The 15,822-nt window shown below is 36.5% G+C and overlaps 1 protein-coding gene across 2 annotated transcripts in view; it reads left to right on the top strand.

The window, feature by feature from the left end:
* The window catches only part of cv-d (crossveinless d), a 36,970-nt gene that overhangs the window by 3,898 nt on the left and 17,250 nt on the right, over positions 1-15,822 (top strand). For both annotated transcript variants that reach the window (XM_053767187.2, XM_053767186.2), the window contains exons 3-17: positions 864-1,057; positions 1,848-1,937; positions 2,906-3,028; positions 4,142-4,288; positions 5,509-5,633; positions 6,339-6,495; positions 7,649-7,743; positions 8,862-9,030; positions 10,617-10,750; positions 11,462-11,586; positions 12,246-12,418; positions 13,169-13,392; positions 14,485-14,674; positions 15,127-15,264; positions 15,383-15,467. In XM_053767187.2, coding sequence (XP_053623162.1) covers positions 864-1,057; positions 1,848-1,937; positions 2,906-3,028; positions 4,142-4,288; positions 5,509-5,633; positions 6,339-6,495; positions 7,649-7,743; positions 8,862-9,030; positions 10,617-10,750; positions 11,462-11,586; positions 12,246-12,418; positions 13,169-13,392; positions 14,485-14,674; positions 15,127-15,264; positions 15,383-15,467 — 2,169 coding nt within the window. The remainder of the gene's footprint in view (positions 1-863; positions 1,058-1,847; positions 1,938-2,905; positions 3,029-4,141; positions 4,289-5,508; positions 5,634-6,338; positions 6,496-7,648; positions 7,744-8,861; positions 9,031-10,616; positions 10,751-11,461; positions 11,587-12,245; positions 12,419-13,168; positions 13,393-14,484; positions 14,675-15,126; positions 15,265-15,382; positions 15,468-15,822) is intronic.

Genomic DNA, 15,822 nt, shown 5'->3' with positions numbered 1-15,822 from the left:
CTATGGTTAACTTTGTCGAACGCTTTAGAAAAATCTGTGTACACAGAGTCGACTTGCACGTTTCTAGCAAAAGCACTACAAAGAAAGTTTTTATACTCAAGTAAGTTAGACGTGGTAGATCTATGAGAAACAAAGCCATGTTGTTGTGGGTGAAGATAGGGTTTGAAATGGTTATACAATGTGTCGTACACAATACTCTCGAATATTTTTGCGAAACAAGATAATAGGCTAATAGGTCTATAATTTTGACACTGATTTTTATCACCTGATTTGTAGATAGGAACAACATGAGCAATTTTCCAAAGAGTGGGGAAAGTTCCTGACTGTAATGATTTGCAAAATAAGATATGCAATGGTTCACATAATTCTTTTGAACAAGTTTTAATAAAGATGGCAGGAATACCGTCAGGTCCGGGTCCTTTATTAGCGTCCAAGGCATTTAATTTGTTTAAGACCATTTCTTCTTTCATTTTATATTTCATTTTATAATATTTAATATTATTTCATTTTATAATATTTTTTTTCGAAGCGGTGGTGGTGTAATGGTTAAGACGCCCGCCTGTGGATCGAAAGGTCTCAGGTTCGTACCCTACTCGTGACACATGAGATTTGTATACCAATCTGACTCATGTATAGTAGTTTTCATCGGCCACCACTTGCTTCCGTTGAAGGAAATACATCGCGAGGAAACCTGCACACTGGTGGACAGTTTAGTTCACTAGTGTGTACGCGACTACCTGCCGCTAGATGGCGGTAAGTAGTCGTAAAAGTCAGTATCAGAAGCCTTGAAGGGACTTGAATAAAATCTGACACCAGTGTTAGCAATAACACACTCGATATGATGACGATGATAATTTTTCCAGTGGCGTCAACATCAGCCATGTCCACTGGACTCCAGCTTCTATTCCCAGCTCATCGTCTGTACATCTTCCTCTTCAAGACCACGGTCTCCACGGGCCTGGAGACCAGCGAGACTTATTGGACTCTCGACGGGAAATTGTCGGTAGTTGTAGGCAGTAATTTTACTAAGGCTCGATTCCAACTGGAAGATTTAGAGGTAATCTTACTATTATTATAAATGGGAAAGTTGTGTGTATGTTTGTTAGTTTTTCACGCAAAATATACTGGACGGATTGTTATGAAAGGTCACGGGTAGAATAAAACAGTTCTGTAACGATTGGGATTAAATGAACGCTTATTAATTGAAATATATTATTATTAGATAACATTTAATACTTTTTTTAACACTTAATCTTATTCAGCTCTGGGGGCTGACTGCGTCAAAAAATACAAAAAAAAACTGTTATTGGTTTTTCTATTCTTCGTTCGAAATGCGATAAAGACGTTTTACAATGTAATGAAGGAGTATCATTACTTTTATCCCGAAAAATCTTTTTATACCACCGGTGCGAAGCCCCGGGGCGCAGCTAGTATCCTATAAATGAATAAATCACACATATTGGGCCAGTCCCAATGTAAGTTCGACACTTGTGTTAGCATCCTACCATTTATCACTTTCGACCAGACCTGGAATCGAACCCGGGACCACCTGTATAACGATCCGGTAAATACTTTCTAAAATGTAAAATAATTTTTCGCTTCTATACCTCTATACTATTATTATAAAGAGGTGAGCGTTTGCGTGTTTGTATGTTTGAGGCTGGTAATCTCCGAAACTACTGAACCGATTTAAAAAATCCAAGATTGCTAATAGGCTACATTTTGTCTCAAAATTCCCACGGGAGCGAAGCCCCGGGCAACATCTAGTAAGGAAATAAGATTATTATGACGTGCGTGTCGTGGCCTATTTAGTAAAGTTAAAAAAAATTTTTTTTTTACTTTTTCAGGTGTCAGCGTACAGTGACGGAAATAATTTGTACAACAAATCGTCAGAAGCTGAGAAACGGTTGCTGGAGCCGTGGGAAGCCGATTATTATGTAAGATAATAATAAATAATAATAATAAATATATTAGGACAAATCACACTGATTGAGCTAGCCCCAAAGTAAGTTCGAGACTTGTGTTATGGGATACTGACTCAACGATACTATATTTTATAACAAATACATATATAGATAAACATCCAAGACCCGGGCCAATCAGAAAAAGATCATTTTCCATCATGACCCGACCGGGGATCGAACCCGGGACCTCTCGGTTCAGTGGCTAGAACCTTACCACTGCGCCACCGAGGTCGTCAATACTTCGATAAAGATACTTCGACTATATGTCGTTGTAGTCAGATTTATCACCTAAAGGCACCTGACATGACTTTTAGGACAAACAGCAGCGGTCACAGAGGCCTGTTGGTCGATGGTCAATACTCACCATGTTGACTTATGTGGGACGAGTATTCGAACCTTGGACGAACGTTTACGCCCAAAATGGTAACACTCCATATCCTCGCTTCATTGTCGTACGAGGCGATTAAGGGACACGAGGCCTAGGCAGATGATAGGAGGGTTGACGTCAAACAGTGGTAAAATAATAGCCAATTGAATAATCAAATTTTTAATTTATACGTGTCGCGGCGTCACAGCGGATACGCCACTGACATAGAACAAAATTAAAAGTTATTGATTTTTCGTTTAGTTTGATGCATTCATTTTTAGTTTACCCTCTTTGTTTACGATTTGGTCAGAAAGTCTGATAGTTAATGGAGCTTTATAAATTAGATGGCGCTACTGTACATAAAAATGTAAGAATTTTGCGGGTAACACTACATTTAATTTTCTGATCAGGCTTGGAGTAGTAAATCTTTGTTTTGTCCCTCTCTCTCTTTTCAGCATTTGACATTGAAAGAACGAGACAATACAAAGAATAACTATTCCGAGGCTAATCAGAGAATAACGCTTTTATTAATAAGGGGGTATATGTTTTAATTAACTGCATTGGTATATTACAGGAGAGCGGCTCAATAGATTCCATATATTTAGGGTCGGAGCCTGTGTGGGCTCAAAACATCAAGCGGGCTTTGTCTCTAAACTTCCAAGTCATCAAAAAAACCGGAACATATAAAATTAGCGAGGTAATTTTTTATTTACTTAGGATTTTTTTAAACCCGTTTCATCCCACTGTAGGTCAAAATTCTCTCTTGGTATTCAAATGAAATTCTCAGTTGCCTGTGGTGGACCATATGTAATGTGGTTGTGATGTACAGTTATGTGAGGACGGGTCACGTAACCTCACCATACTTTTTTGAGGATGTATGTGTGTAGGTTTGTTACTCTTTCACGCAAACTCTACTGGACGGATTGTTATGAAATTTGATACACGGGTAGAATAAATCTTGGAATAACACATAGGGTACTTTTTATCCCGAAATTACCACGGGTGCAAGGCCCCCGGGCGCAGCTAGTAGCTTCATAAATATAGAATTTCTATACAAATCACATGTTGCTATCGTGTATGATTCAATATCATTGTTATAATAAAAACGCCAAATCCTTGTGATGCATTATGGCGTGGTAACTTGCAAATAGGTAATTAAAACTTTCATTAAATAAAAGTATATTAATTTTTAATTTATTAAATAAATAAATTAGGACAAATCACACAGATTGAGCTAGCCCCAAAGTAAGTTCGAGACTTGTGTTATGGGATACTAACTCAACGATACTATATTTTATAACAAATACATATATAGATAAACATCCACGACCGGGGCCAATCAGAAAAAGATCATTTTCCACCATAGCCCGACCGGGGATCGAACCCGGGACCTCTCGGTTCAGTGCCAAGAACTTTACTTGAGAAAAGTATATAAGATTTAATCATATATTAAAATTTAATATATAATTAAAACTTTTATTACAATAAGTTTTTATTTTATAAATGGTATAATGATATAAAATGGTAAATTACGTTTGATCGGGTGGAATCTCACTACTTAATTTTGAAGCAGATATCTTCAACCGATTGAGCTGAAATTTTGTACACACGTTTAGTTTGGATGACAGTATATTATCATGACATGCATGATGGCGCAGCCAAGATCGGCTCCCGACGACGGAGTCTCAACTGCACATAAATGACTTTTTATTGAATGAAATAATACTTATCTGACGACTGTAAACCTTACGTCAAAAATGTAATTTTCGTAAATAAAACTTTTTCTTTATCTTAAGTAATTTTTTTCCAGCCATGCTTATACCACCTGTGTCACGTGGTATACACAACCAGAGGGAACAGTATAAAGAAGTACACGAACCAACGAATTGTTTCGGGCCAGACGGAGTATTACTGGAGTACTGTGCCCACAGCACTAAATTATATGGGACGTGGATATGTATGTAAAAAACATTTTTATTACAAGGTTTTATTTAACTTACTGATAACTGTATTGCATGAAAAAGCAAAACATTAAATTAACGGCCGTTAATTTTTTCAAATTCTACTTTTATATTATAAATGCGAAAGTTTGTGAGGATGTATGTATGTTTGTCACTCTTTCACGCAAAATCTACTCGACCGATTGTTATGAAACTTGGTACACGGGTAGAATATAACCTGGAATAACACATAGGGTACTTTTTATCCCGAAATTCCCACTGGAGCGATATCTTGCAAGTAAATTTTGAAACATATATCTTCGATTCAACTAAAGTTGAATACCTACGTTACATAATGAATGACAATTTATGATTATGTTAATCTTGACCTAATGGTGCATTCAGAATCGGCTCCTGACGAGCTAACTCAGCGGTTTACAACACTGACTTTTTTTTTTTTCACGCGTTGAAACACGGATTTTTTGGCAAAAATGAATAATATGGAGGAGCTCAGGATTACATTTTTATATATTTATTAACCCTTAATGTTCCAAGTATTATAAGCAAATGGCGAAGTTAATGCTGAAAGCATTCGCTCCCAGCTAACCGTTAGGACAAACAGAAAACAAATTGTGCGGCGGTGTCTATATATACCACTGGATGTTGCCCGGAGCTTCGCTCCCGTGGGAACCTTGAGTTAAAATATAGCCTATAGCAATCTTGGATAATGTACTTACCTTTCTAATGGTGAAAGATTTTTTGAAATCGGTTTGGTAGTTTGGGTGATTACCCGCCTCAAACATACAAACTCACAAACGCTTACCTCTTTATAGTATAGATCATATGTTGCCCAGGGCTTCACTATAGAGATAAAATATATATTAAATAAATTATTATAGATAAATTCTCTTCATAATCGTATTCCTCATGGATGAGGGTCGTGGTCATTACGTGGTTTGAAACACACACAACAACTTTCTTGCCGCCTTGCCATTGCCTTCTCCATTTCACACACAAGTTAATGATCAATCAGTGAGCACACTGGTTGATTAATAACATTCTTACGATGTTCTCCTTCACCGGAAGCAAGTGGAGGTCTATGAAAACTACTATTCACAAGTCAGATTGGTGTACAAACTCGTGTGGCACGAGTAGGATTCGAACTTGGAACCATTCGATCCACCACCTTAACCACCACCAACCGCATGTTAAATCAATTTATATTTTTGTTATTCAGCCGGAATCTATGGCGCTGAGCGAGAGGGTGTATGAAATAGATGACGTAAAGGGTCTCCTGAGTCTGGAACTGAAAGGCTCTTTCCAGTACAAGATCAGCGATAGTTTACTTAGCACTGTCACTTCGTAAGTACGGCCCAATAGGCGAGCGGACTTTGGTAATGTAGCTCTTTGATGCTATTTTGATTACTCGGTGGCGCAGTGGTAAAGTGCTTGCCTCTGAACCGAGAGGTCTCGGGTTCGATCCCCGGTCGGGTCATGATGGAAAATGATCTTTTTCTGATTGGCCCGGGTCTTGGATATTTATCTATATATATATTTGTTAAAAAATTTTGTATCGTTGAGTTAGTATCCCATAACACAAGTCTCGAACTTACTTTGGGGCTAGCTCAATCTGTGTGATTTGTCATAATATATTATATTGTGTTATATATATTATATTATTACTTATAAGTGGTGCATTATCAGTGAAAAAATCTGTTTATGTAATACTAGCGGCCGGTCCCGGCTTTACTCGTGTAAAAACGTAATGATTTACACATCTTAACCTTCCTCATTCAAACTAGAAACATTCAATATTCTTAAACTAGAATCATTCTATATTCTCCCGGTTATCGTATGAGGCGACTAAGGCACACAGTCTTTTCCGCTGGTAACCAAACCAAATTTTATTGATAAATTAGGAAATGCAAATTAACCAATCCAAATCTTAAAATGGGAAGATATAAGAAATAACGATATAGTCGTATATACTAAAAGGAGGATATTGTGTTTTTAATTAGCAAGTGTCAGATTCTTTAAGTCACCTAAAGCCATGTTACTATTTCTCAGCCTCTCCTTATACTATGAGTCACATCGTCCGATCCCTGAGCAAGTCGAGCTGGATTTGAACCAGTCCTCTATCACGTACGTCACCAGTGACTCCAGCAATCCGTCAAATGGTATCAGAGAACACAGCCAGGATTACTTGAAGAACAAGACATACGGGGTAAGTTTGGTTGTGGGGTAAGTTTGTCAATGGGTAAGTTGGTACATAGGTAACTTCAGACTTACCCGCATGAGCAAAATAATTAATATTGGTCATGCGGGTAAGTCTGAAGTAGACTTGATTGGATTTTGAGAATTTATATTTAGAAAATGGTAAGCCCTTTTGGCATGATAGGGACTAAAACTGTTTGAATGATTTTCTTTCGGCATTTCTTCAGCAGTGGTCCGAAAGTTTGTAGCTTTGGTAAATATTATTTAATTTAGAATAAGACATGAAAAAGGCCTAATTTCTGAATAAATGTTTTGATTTCAATTTTAATATCAAAGAGCTCATTATCCATAAATCAAGATGAGGTTTGACGATGTAAAATCATATGTGTACCAAGTGTCTGACAAGTAGGGATGCCGACGACCGTATGAAGTGAGAATGTTTCATTCTCACTTCACACAGTCGGCCGCATAGATGAGAGAGAGATAAGGTAGCGACCTGGACAGAGCCTCTACGTAACTTACTAGCTCAAGGCGTGATTGGGTTTTAGTATAGGAGCTGAATAAAATAGTTTAATAACGAACCGTAGTATCAATCAGTCGTAACCATTCCTTACAGAGTCACGAGGTAAATATGTAATGCGGTAAGTTGGTCCTAGGGTACAATACAATATAACACAATACAATAATATTTTGTTGCACAAATTAGTGTATTAACACACGTAGCACGACATCATGATTTAGATATATACATTGTACAAAAGGCCTTCTCGCTGTAAGCAATTTCTTCCGGACAACCTTTTGGGAAAATGCTAGACGAGGAATTTTTTTTTTTTTTAATTTCACATATAAAGAATAAATATATATAGTACATAATATAAGAACACTTGACAAAAATCACAGAGGTTTGTCCACAGTGAGCATCAACGTCAGCAGTAGTATAAAATATTTTGTATTAATCACTTAATAATCGCGTAACGGGTAAGTTAGTAACAGGGTAAATAAGTTGTGGTATTGGTAACAGGTAATACGATAAGTTGAATTTTAAGTACCTAAATTCGTCATAATGTTGTTGAGTCATGGGTTAAGTCTATCATGGCATGACTGATAGATTTTACCCGATCTTAAACAATTAAAGATTTTAATATAAGTGTATTCATTTACAGATCCTATTGAAAATAGCTACGAAAGGTATCGACGCGGATAATATAGTGAGGAATGCCACATTTATACACAACTTGGACTTCTCTATGTTATTGAAGTAAATAATATTGTAATCTTTAAAAAAATTAAAATCTAAACACCTTCAGGGAACACGCTTCACTTCTTTCTTAATACAGTTTAGATGATTTTTTAATGACAAATGCTTAAAGTATATGACTGATTTAATTGATGTCGGTATTAAACCTATTTAATTCATTTTAATGACACAGCTATTTATTAACAATTTATTGACAGATCATCGTGATATTTACCTACATAATTGATTTCAACTGTATTATGTAATGTCACATAAATAAATATTCTTATTCTTTTTTCTGGACAGTATCTATCTAATTACAACTTTCACAAATCTTTTGGAATATTCGCCAAATCCCAAGCATAATTTCATAGAATTTCGACGACCTCGGTGGCGCAGTGGTAAAGTCCTTGCCACTGAACCGAGAGGTCCCGGGTTCGATCCCCGGTCGGGTCATGATGGAAAATTATCTTTTTCTGATTGGCCCGGGTCTTGGATATTTATCTATATATGTATTTGTTATAAAATATAGTATCGTTGACTTAGTATTCCATAACACAAGTCTCGAACTTACTTTGGAGCTAGCTCAATCTGTGTGATTCGTCCTAATGTTTTTATTTATTTATTTATTATTCAAGAAGTGGGCCCTCAGATCACACGCACATTCTGTGATTTGTACCAATACGTTATGTTTTATTCAAATATCCGCTACGATGGTCACCTGCACATCTGGTTTTCACATTTTAATTGATAAATGTAACATTGAAAACGAATGTTGCCCGTTATATTTGACTAACATTTTACCCGCGGGCTCGCCTGCGCAAATTTCCCACGGGAACAGTTATTTCTCCTGGATGAAAGGTACCCTATGTCCTCCTCCACACTTCAAACTAACATGTGTGCAAAATTTCAAGAATATTGGTCGAGTCGATAGAGCGTGAAGAGGTGACAAACTGAATTTCACATTTGTAATGTTAATTAGTTTCTCTATTTCTAATTCTCAATGTTAACTTTGATTATTGTATTATGTGCACGTGATTGTTGGACATTTTACAATCAAATCTCTAATTTTGAGCGTATTATAAAGTTGCTGGCGATTTTGTTACACCTTCAAAATAACTTTATATTTCTCTTTCCAGCACAATGTCCCAACTAGATTACAACCATTTAATATTACTCTTCGAAGATCTGATCCTGGGCACCAGTTACGACGTAGAGACTGCAAGGAATATCTTCTTAGAAATGGTTCCTCACGCGAAAACCGTCCACTGCGCGAGATTCGTCAAGTATTTAGTCATCGAGAAAAAGGTATTAAATTTTACACATTTTCAAATGAATAATAATTATTATATTAGGCGTAATGTTTTAATGTCAACTTTCTATATGAAACGTAGCTTAGGTTTCAAATTCTTCATAGAAATCGTTGTTTACACTTAGCCCGTCGATTGCGCTAAATTTATAGAGTACTAGCTGCGCCCCTCGGCTTCGCTTCCGTGGGAATTTCGGGTTAAAAAGTACCTTATGTGTTATTCTAGATTATTTCTACCCATGTACCCAATTTCATAACAATCCGTTCAGTAGATTCTACTTGAAAGAGTAACAAACAAACAAACATACATATATTTATAATATTAGCAGTATACTCATCAAGTGATGAGTATTATGGTATTAAGTTACTGAAATAGTAACACTTTTATAATTTGATACAAGTTTATATGTTAGAGAAATAAGAAAAACCCCCGACTTTCTATATTCATTGCGCTACAACTTTTGAACGGCTGGACCGATTTTAACCAAACATATCTAAGAACCACCGCATAAAAATTTGCTATCAAATAAGAAAACCGCATCCAACTCGGTTCATCCGTTGATGAGCTACGGTGCCACGTACACAGACAGACAGACACACTTAGCGATCAAACTTATTATAACATCCCTCTTTTTGCGTCGAGGGGTAAAAAATGCAACAGTAAAAAATCTAGTTTGCAGTTTAGCCCGGTCTCAACTTCGAAGCTCTCTTGAAGTAAATTAAAATGGATGAATTTACATAAACTTGTTATATTATGACTAAAGCATTGTGCCTCGGGATTTTCATCGATAATATATAAAATATCGCCTGCCCCGACTTCGCTCGGGTGAAACTGTGTTAAAAAGTAGTCTACGTCATTCGAAAGTTTCATCTATCTCTGTGCCAAATTTCATCAAAATCCGCCTAGTAGTTTTTGAATGAATATTAAGTAGTATGGATGCAAAAGTCTTCGGTTTTTCAGATTTTGGATGAAATTCTGAAATTTTGAATTGTTACCAAAACCTAAATTGTTGTCCTTATAAGTTGCTATATAAAATATAAATAAATATATTATGACAAATCACACAGATTGAGCTGGCCCCAAAGTAAGTTCTAGACTTGTGTTATGGGATGCTAACTCAACGATACTATATTTTATAACAAATACATATATAGATAAACATCCAAGACCCGGGCCAATCAGAAAAAGATCATTTTCCATCGTGACCCGACCGGGGATCGAACCCGGGACCTCCCGGTTCAGAGGCAAGCACTTTACCACTGCGCCACCGAGGTCGTCCATATATATGTAAATATATATAAAATATTTATAAATATTTTATGCTATCCCTACTCATAATTCTGTGCTTAAATAAAAAAAGAGTATATTGATTTTTTTTTAACGTGTGTTTGTGTGTTTAATAAACAGTCATACAATGAAAATTATTGGATTTAATTCTACGAAATCGAACCCAAAACCGTATACCTAACAAACTTTAAGTCCAGTGTGTCATCTCCACGCGACTGAGGGTTGAACATGTAATCATAAGTACATTAATTCAAAAGTCAAAATTGAATATTTATAGTTAACTATATTTTGTTGCAGGAGAAAATCGAAGACGCCGCAATTATCGCCCTTATACGAAAACTACCCTTCAATATTGCAAATTTCAACTTAACCTTGCTGGAAGAACTGGAGGTCCTCACTAAACTCGGCCTGGACTTCAGTCCGGAGATAAGGTGCTATATTGTACTGTATGTTACGAGATTCTGTCGCTTGCTGTGCGAATTCCAAAGCTAGGGATCTATAAACTGTGTAACACATACTCAAACGTACGGTGGGTTTTGCTACCATATTATGCAAGAGATGCACTCAATTTATTTGATTTTCTACAATTGCACAATATTTTTCTGACGAAGACCTAGATATTTGTTAATTGACGTCCTTGGAGAAAAGGCTGCGGTGAAGTTTGTTGCGCCGCTTCTTCTTCGCCTGCGCTTTTGGAAGCCGGCGGTAGACTTAGTTTAAGTAATTTTTCGACGTCAATGCGTGATGTATACCGTCCTAAATTGAATAAAGAATTTTGAATTTGAATCTCTAACTTCGATTTCGGGGAACTAAATTAACTTTGAAGATTAAATTAGGTAGATAAAATAGAATAATAGCTCACAAAAACCCAAAATATGCAATGTTATCTAAAGTTCGGATGTTAAGATCTAACGTAAAATAAATACTATAATCTAAATGACGATGGAAGCGCGCAGAAAAACGACATATTATTATCAGCTCCACGCCGACGTCGAACAGTTCGCCAAACTTAGGCGATTCGATATACATTGCTGGTTATACATTTCGGCAAATAAAATCACTAATAAACTAACTAAGGAACGTTCACGCATTCGCGTCGCAACCAAGTTTGTTGTGGATAAATAATTCTGTACAATTTACAGGCGAGCCGGAATACTGAGCTTCGCGACTCTGGTCCAAAAGATACAATACTATACAAACAGTCAGGGTACATGTTGTACAAACTATTTGGACTATATCGTGGTTAAATACTTCCGGATGTACAGCGGTGAGTTAGATTTATCACAAAGAAGCGGTGGTTCAGTGGTTAAATAAATAAATATATTAGGACAAATCACACAGATTGAGCTAGTCCCAAAGTAAGATCTAGACTTGTGTTATGGGATACTAACTCAACGATACTATATTTTATAATAAATACATATATAAATAAACATCCAAGACCCGGGTTAATCAGAAAAAGATCATTTTCCATCATGACCCGACCGGGGATCGAACCCGGGACCTCTCGGTTCAGTGGCAAGAACCTTACCACTGCGCCACCGAGGTTGTCAAAAAGGTTAAGACCGTTCGAATGTGATCGAAATGTCTCAAGGTTCTAATCTTCCTCGTGCCGTATTTACATTAAACTAGTAACTAATTAAAAATAATAAAAATAATTATATTGATACATATTAGAACAAATCACACAGATTGAGCTAGCTTGTAAGTTCGAGACTTGTGTTATGGGATACTAACTATATACATAGCTAAACAGCCAAGACCCGGGCCAATCAGACAAAGATCACTTTCTATCATGACCCAACCGGGAATCGAACCAGGGACCTCTCGGTTCAGAGGCAATCACTTCACCACTGCGCCACGGAGTTCGTCAGATATGATATTAAAGATTTATATGTTTATTAAACACCATGTTATATATTTCAGATTGTCCACAGTATATAGACCGATTGACATGGCTACAGGGTCTGTGCAACATTGGACATGCTGCGCAAGCGTACACGAACGTAATATACGGCGATCCTACCAAGGACAAGCATGAGCGACTATGGGCCGCATTTAGCAGTAAACCCGACGGCCTTTACGAGGTCCCGTTTGAGGTATGCCAGTAGTTTGTAGCGTTTTGAGAAATCCTTACATATAATAAAACGTCCCAACATTGCGTCTGTTTGTATAAACGCGATAAACTCAAACACGCGCGCTGTGATAGGTGCGTTGTGTGCGATCATATCGAGTGTGTTATATAGCAAACACTGGTGCCAGATTTTATTAAAGTCGCCTAAAGCCATCTGGCATGACTTATACGACTATATGACGGGAACTAAACTGTCCACCAGTGTGCAGGTCTCCTCGCGATGTTCTCCTTCGCCGGAAGCAAGTGGTGGTCGATGAAAACTACTATACATGAGTCAGATTGGTGTACAAACTCGTGTGGCACGACTAGGATACGAACCTGAGGCACAGCTTCAAATGGAACATATGATATAATCTGTCATTCGTAACAACGCATTATATTATAATCAGCACTCGGATCACAATCATAACCTGTTTTGATATACCTTTTGACTATGTACATTATGTACTTTTATATATTATTAGAAAGAAAAAAAAACATTGTAAGAAACAATAATGGTAAGCCGATCTGGCATGATAGGACCAACACTCTGTTCAAATGAGTTTCTTTCGGCATTTCTTCTCAGCAGTGGTCGTTCCCAAATGCCAGTAATTTGTAGCTTGTGAGAAATAACTATAAATATTGACGAGAAAAAGTGCCTGTGAAGGTCTAATTTCTGAATAAATGATTTGAATTTGAATTTATTAACCTTAGCTCAATATTTCCTTACTTCCAGGTCCTAAAAACGAACCTACCAATCCTGACAAATGAAACTGAGCATATTCAACTCCGGATCATAGCGATACACAACATCCTGAGCTCCACCAGCATCACCGAGAGCGACTTTCTGTTCCTTCACAACTACATCAAGAATTCCACTGATGAACAGCTCAAAAACTTCTGGTATTCCAGCGTGTTGAGCATGAGGGATTATAGCAAATTTAGAGGTTATATAATTGCGTAAGTATTCCACAGGTCGGTTGACAATGATTTGTTTTGGTGACTATTCGAATAGGAACACAAGTGAAAAATTTACAGTAGTATAATAGTGACAATTCTTTCAATGATATGACAAAAATAAAATCATACATTTTCGGATTAACTAAATGACACGTTGGAGTGAAAAAAAAATTTAGAAATTTTATAAAAGAAGTACTTTGTAAAAAGGCATATTACAAGTGTGATGATTATGTGAACGACAATAATGTCTGGCCCAAGCGTGGTGCAGTATCCTCATAACATATGTAATTGATTTATGACATTATTACGTACGTTTTGTACATTGAATAAAGAATTTTGAATTTGAATTTGAAAAAGTAGACGAAGACGTCACAATGTGCTAGAACGTTCGCGAAGAAAGTTATGTTTGTTCGACAGCTAAGTACATTAAATATTATTATTATTGTAAGTAAAGTAAGTTCGAGACTTGTGTTATGTGATACTAACTCAACGATACTATATTTTATAACAAATACATATATAGATAAACATCCAAGACCCGGGCCAATCAGAAAAAGATCATTTTCCATCCATATGATCTATATATAACTTTTTGAAAATGAACTTATAACACCCCTCTTCTTGCATGGGGGGTTAAAAAGGATGATGGCGAAGGATCTCTATCTATAAGCATAAAAAATTAAATTATAATGTAACACAGTAATACTGTACTATGGCATAAGGATTTTTAAGCATAACGTTTTTACGCATAACAATTTTTAACTATAACCTAACCTAAAAGTTAATTATGCCACATTTACCCGTATGCCAAAAATCAATTTATGCCTTAGACTATTATACCAAAATATTGTATGCCAAAGAACAATAAGGACAAAATAGTTATGCGATAATAATTGGCACCGATGACTCAGCCTGTATCATGTGAAAAATATAATATTTGTCTGCTATATAGAAACAGAACATGTAGGTTAAATAGAATATTAGAAATTTACTGAGACACATTTGTGTTATGTATATTTCTAATATATTTGTATGCATGTTTATATGGCAAATAAATAATTTGAATTTGATTATGTACATTGCCAACCACAGGTCGTCGTACGTCCCATTCGTGATTAATGACGTGCCCACACCAACCGCCGCGTACTGGGCGACCAGCAACCACGTCATCAGCGACGGTGACGCGTCATTGCAGCTGTTCACCGTCGGTGATGACTCGGCGATGCCGGCATTTGCTGCGTTGAGGTTATCTACTGGTGGAATGAGGCCGTACCACGCCGCTGTGAGTATCGGCTCATAAATAAATAAATAAATAATAAATAAATATATTAGGAAAGATTATGCTAGCCCCAAAGTAAGTTCGAGACTTGTGTTATGGGATACTAACTCAACGATACTATATTTTATAACAAATACATATATAGATAAACATCCAAGACCCGGGCCAATCAGAAAAAGATCATTTTCCATCATGACCCGACCGCGGATCGAACCCGGGACTTCTCGGTTCTGTGGCAAGAACTTTACCATTGCGCCACTGAGGTCGTCAAACCTTTAGTCGATAATTTATTATGTAGTGTTTGAAATGGAGAAGGCAATGACGAAACATTAATATTGTCAAGAAAATTCTTCGTGTGGTATTTCATTCGACTGAATGACCACGATCCTCAGCAATGAGGAAGACAAATATTGCTGTAAGGTGTTGATATATAATATAAATTTTATTTGTTTTAGTTGTACATATTAGCTCAAGGTGTTTCGGCAGATTTGTACAAAGAGCTCAAGGGTTTTGACACCGAAGCGATGAAGATAGACGAACTCAAAAGCGTGTTACAGAAATTGACCGCCTGGGGACGAAAACTGCCAGAAAAAGTAAGTTTTTTTTTATCACAGATTCGGACCGGTCCATTGTCCAAATATACGACTGCTTATAAACATGAAAAAATGAATGATTGTATGGAAAAGTGTTTAATTATTTTTTATCATACAGGTACACATCGATATTGTTGTAAAAGTGTTGGATAAGACAGTGTATGCTACACACCTGAATCAAACAAGAAAATATTTCGCTGATGGTAAATATAGATAAATAGACAGTTAATGCATTTATTTTTGCCACAATTACACACATGCACACGTAAAAAAGAACAGTTATAAAGAATAATATACATATAATCTCAACTGTTTATGTTGCGACACTTACAAACTTTCAACAAATTGAAACTACTTTATTGACCACCAATTTACACTTAGTTGGCAAATGAATGATTATGTATAATATAACAATACAAGTGTGGCTTCACCTGGGTTTAGCCGGCTAGATCTAGATACAGCCGGTTTCAATTGCCTATACCTGTATCGGTTAAACCTAAGTCCAATCGGTTGCAAATGGATTTATGAGATTTAAGGTTGGGTTAATTGAAGTTCGAG

Source organism: Plodia interpunctella, chromosome 30 (assembly GCF_027563975.2).
Source record: "Plodia interpunctella isolate USDA-ARS_2022_Savannah chromosome 30, ilPloInte3.2, whole genome shotgun sequence".
Lineage (NCBI taxonomy): Eukaryota > Metazoa > Arthropoda > Insecta > Lepidoptera > Pyralidae > Plodia > Plodia interpunctella.
The sequence above is the reverse complement of the archived record's forward strand: the minus strand, read 5'-3'. Positions and strand labels throughout refer to the sequence as shown.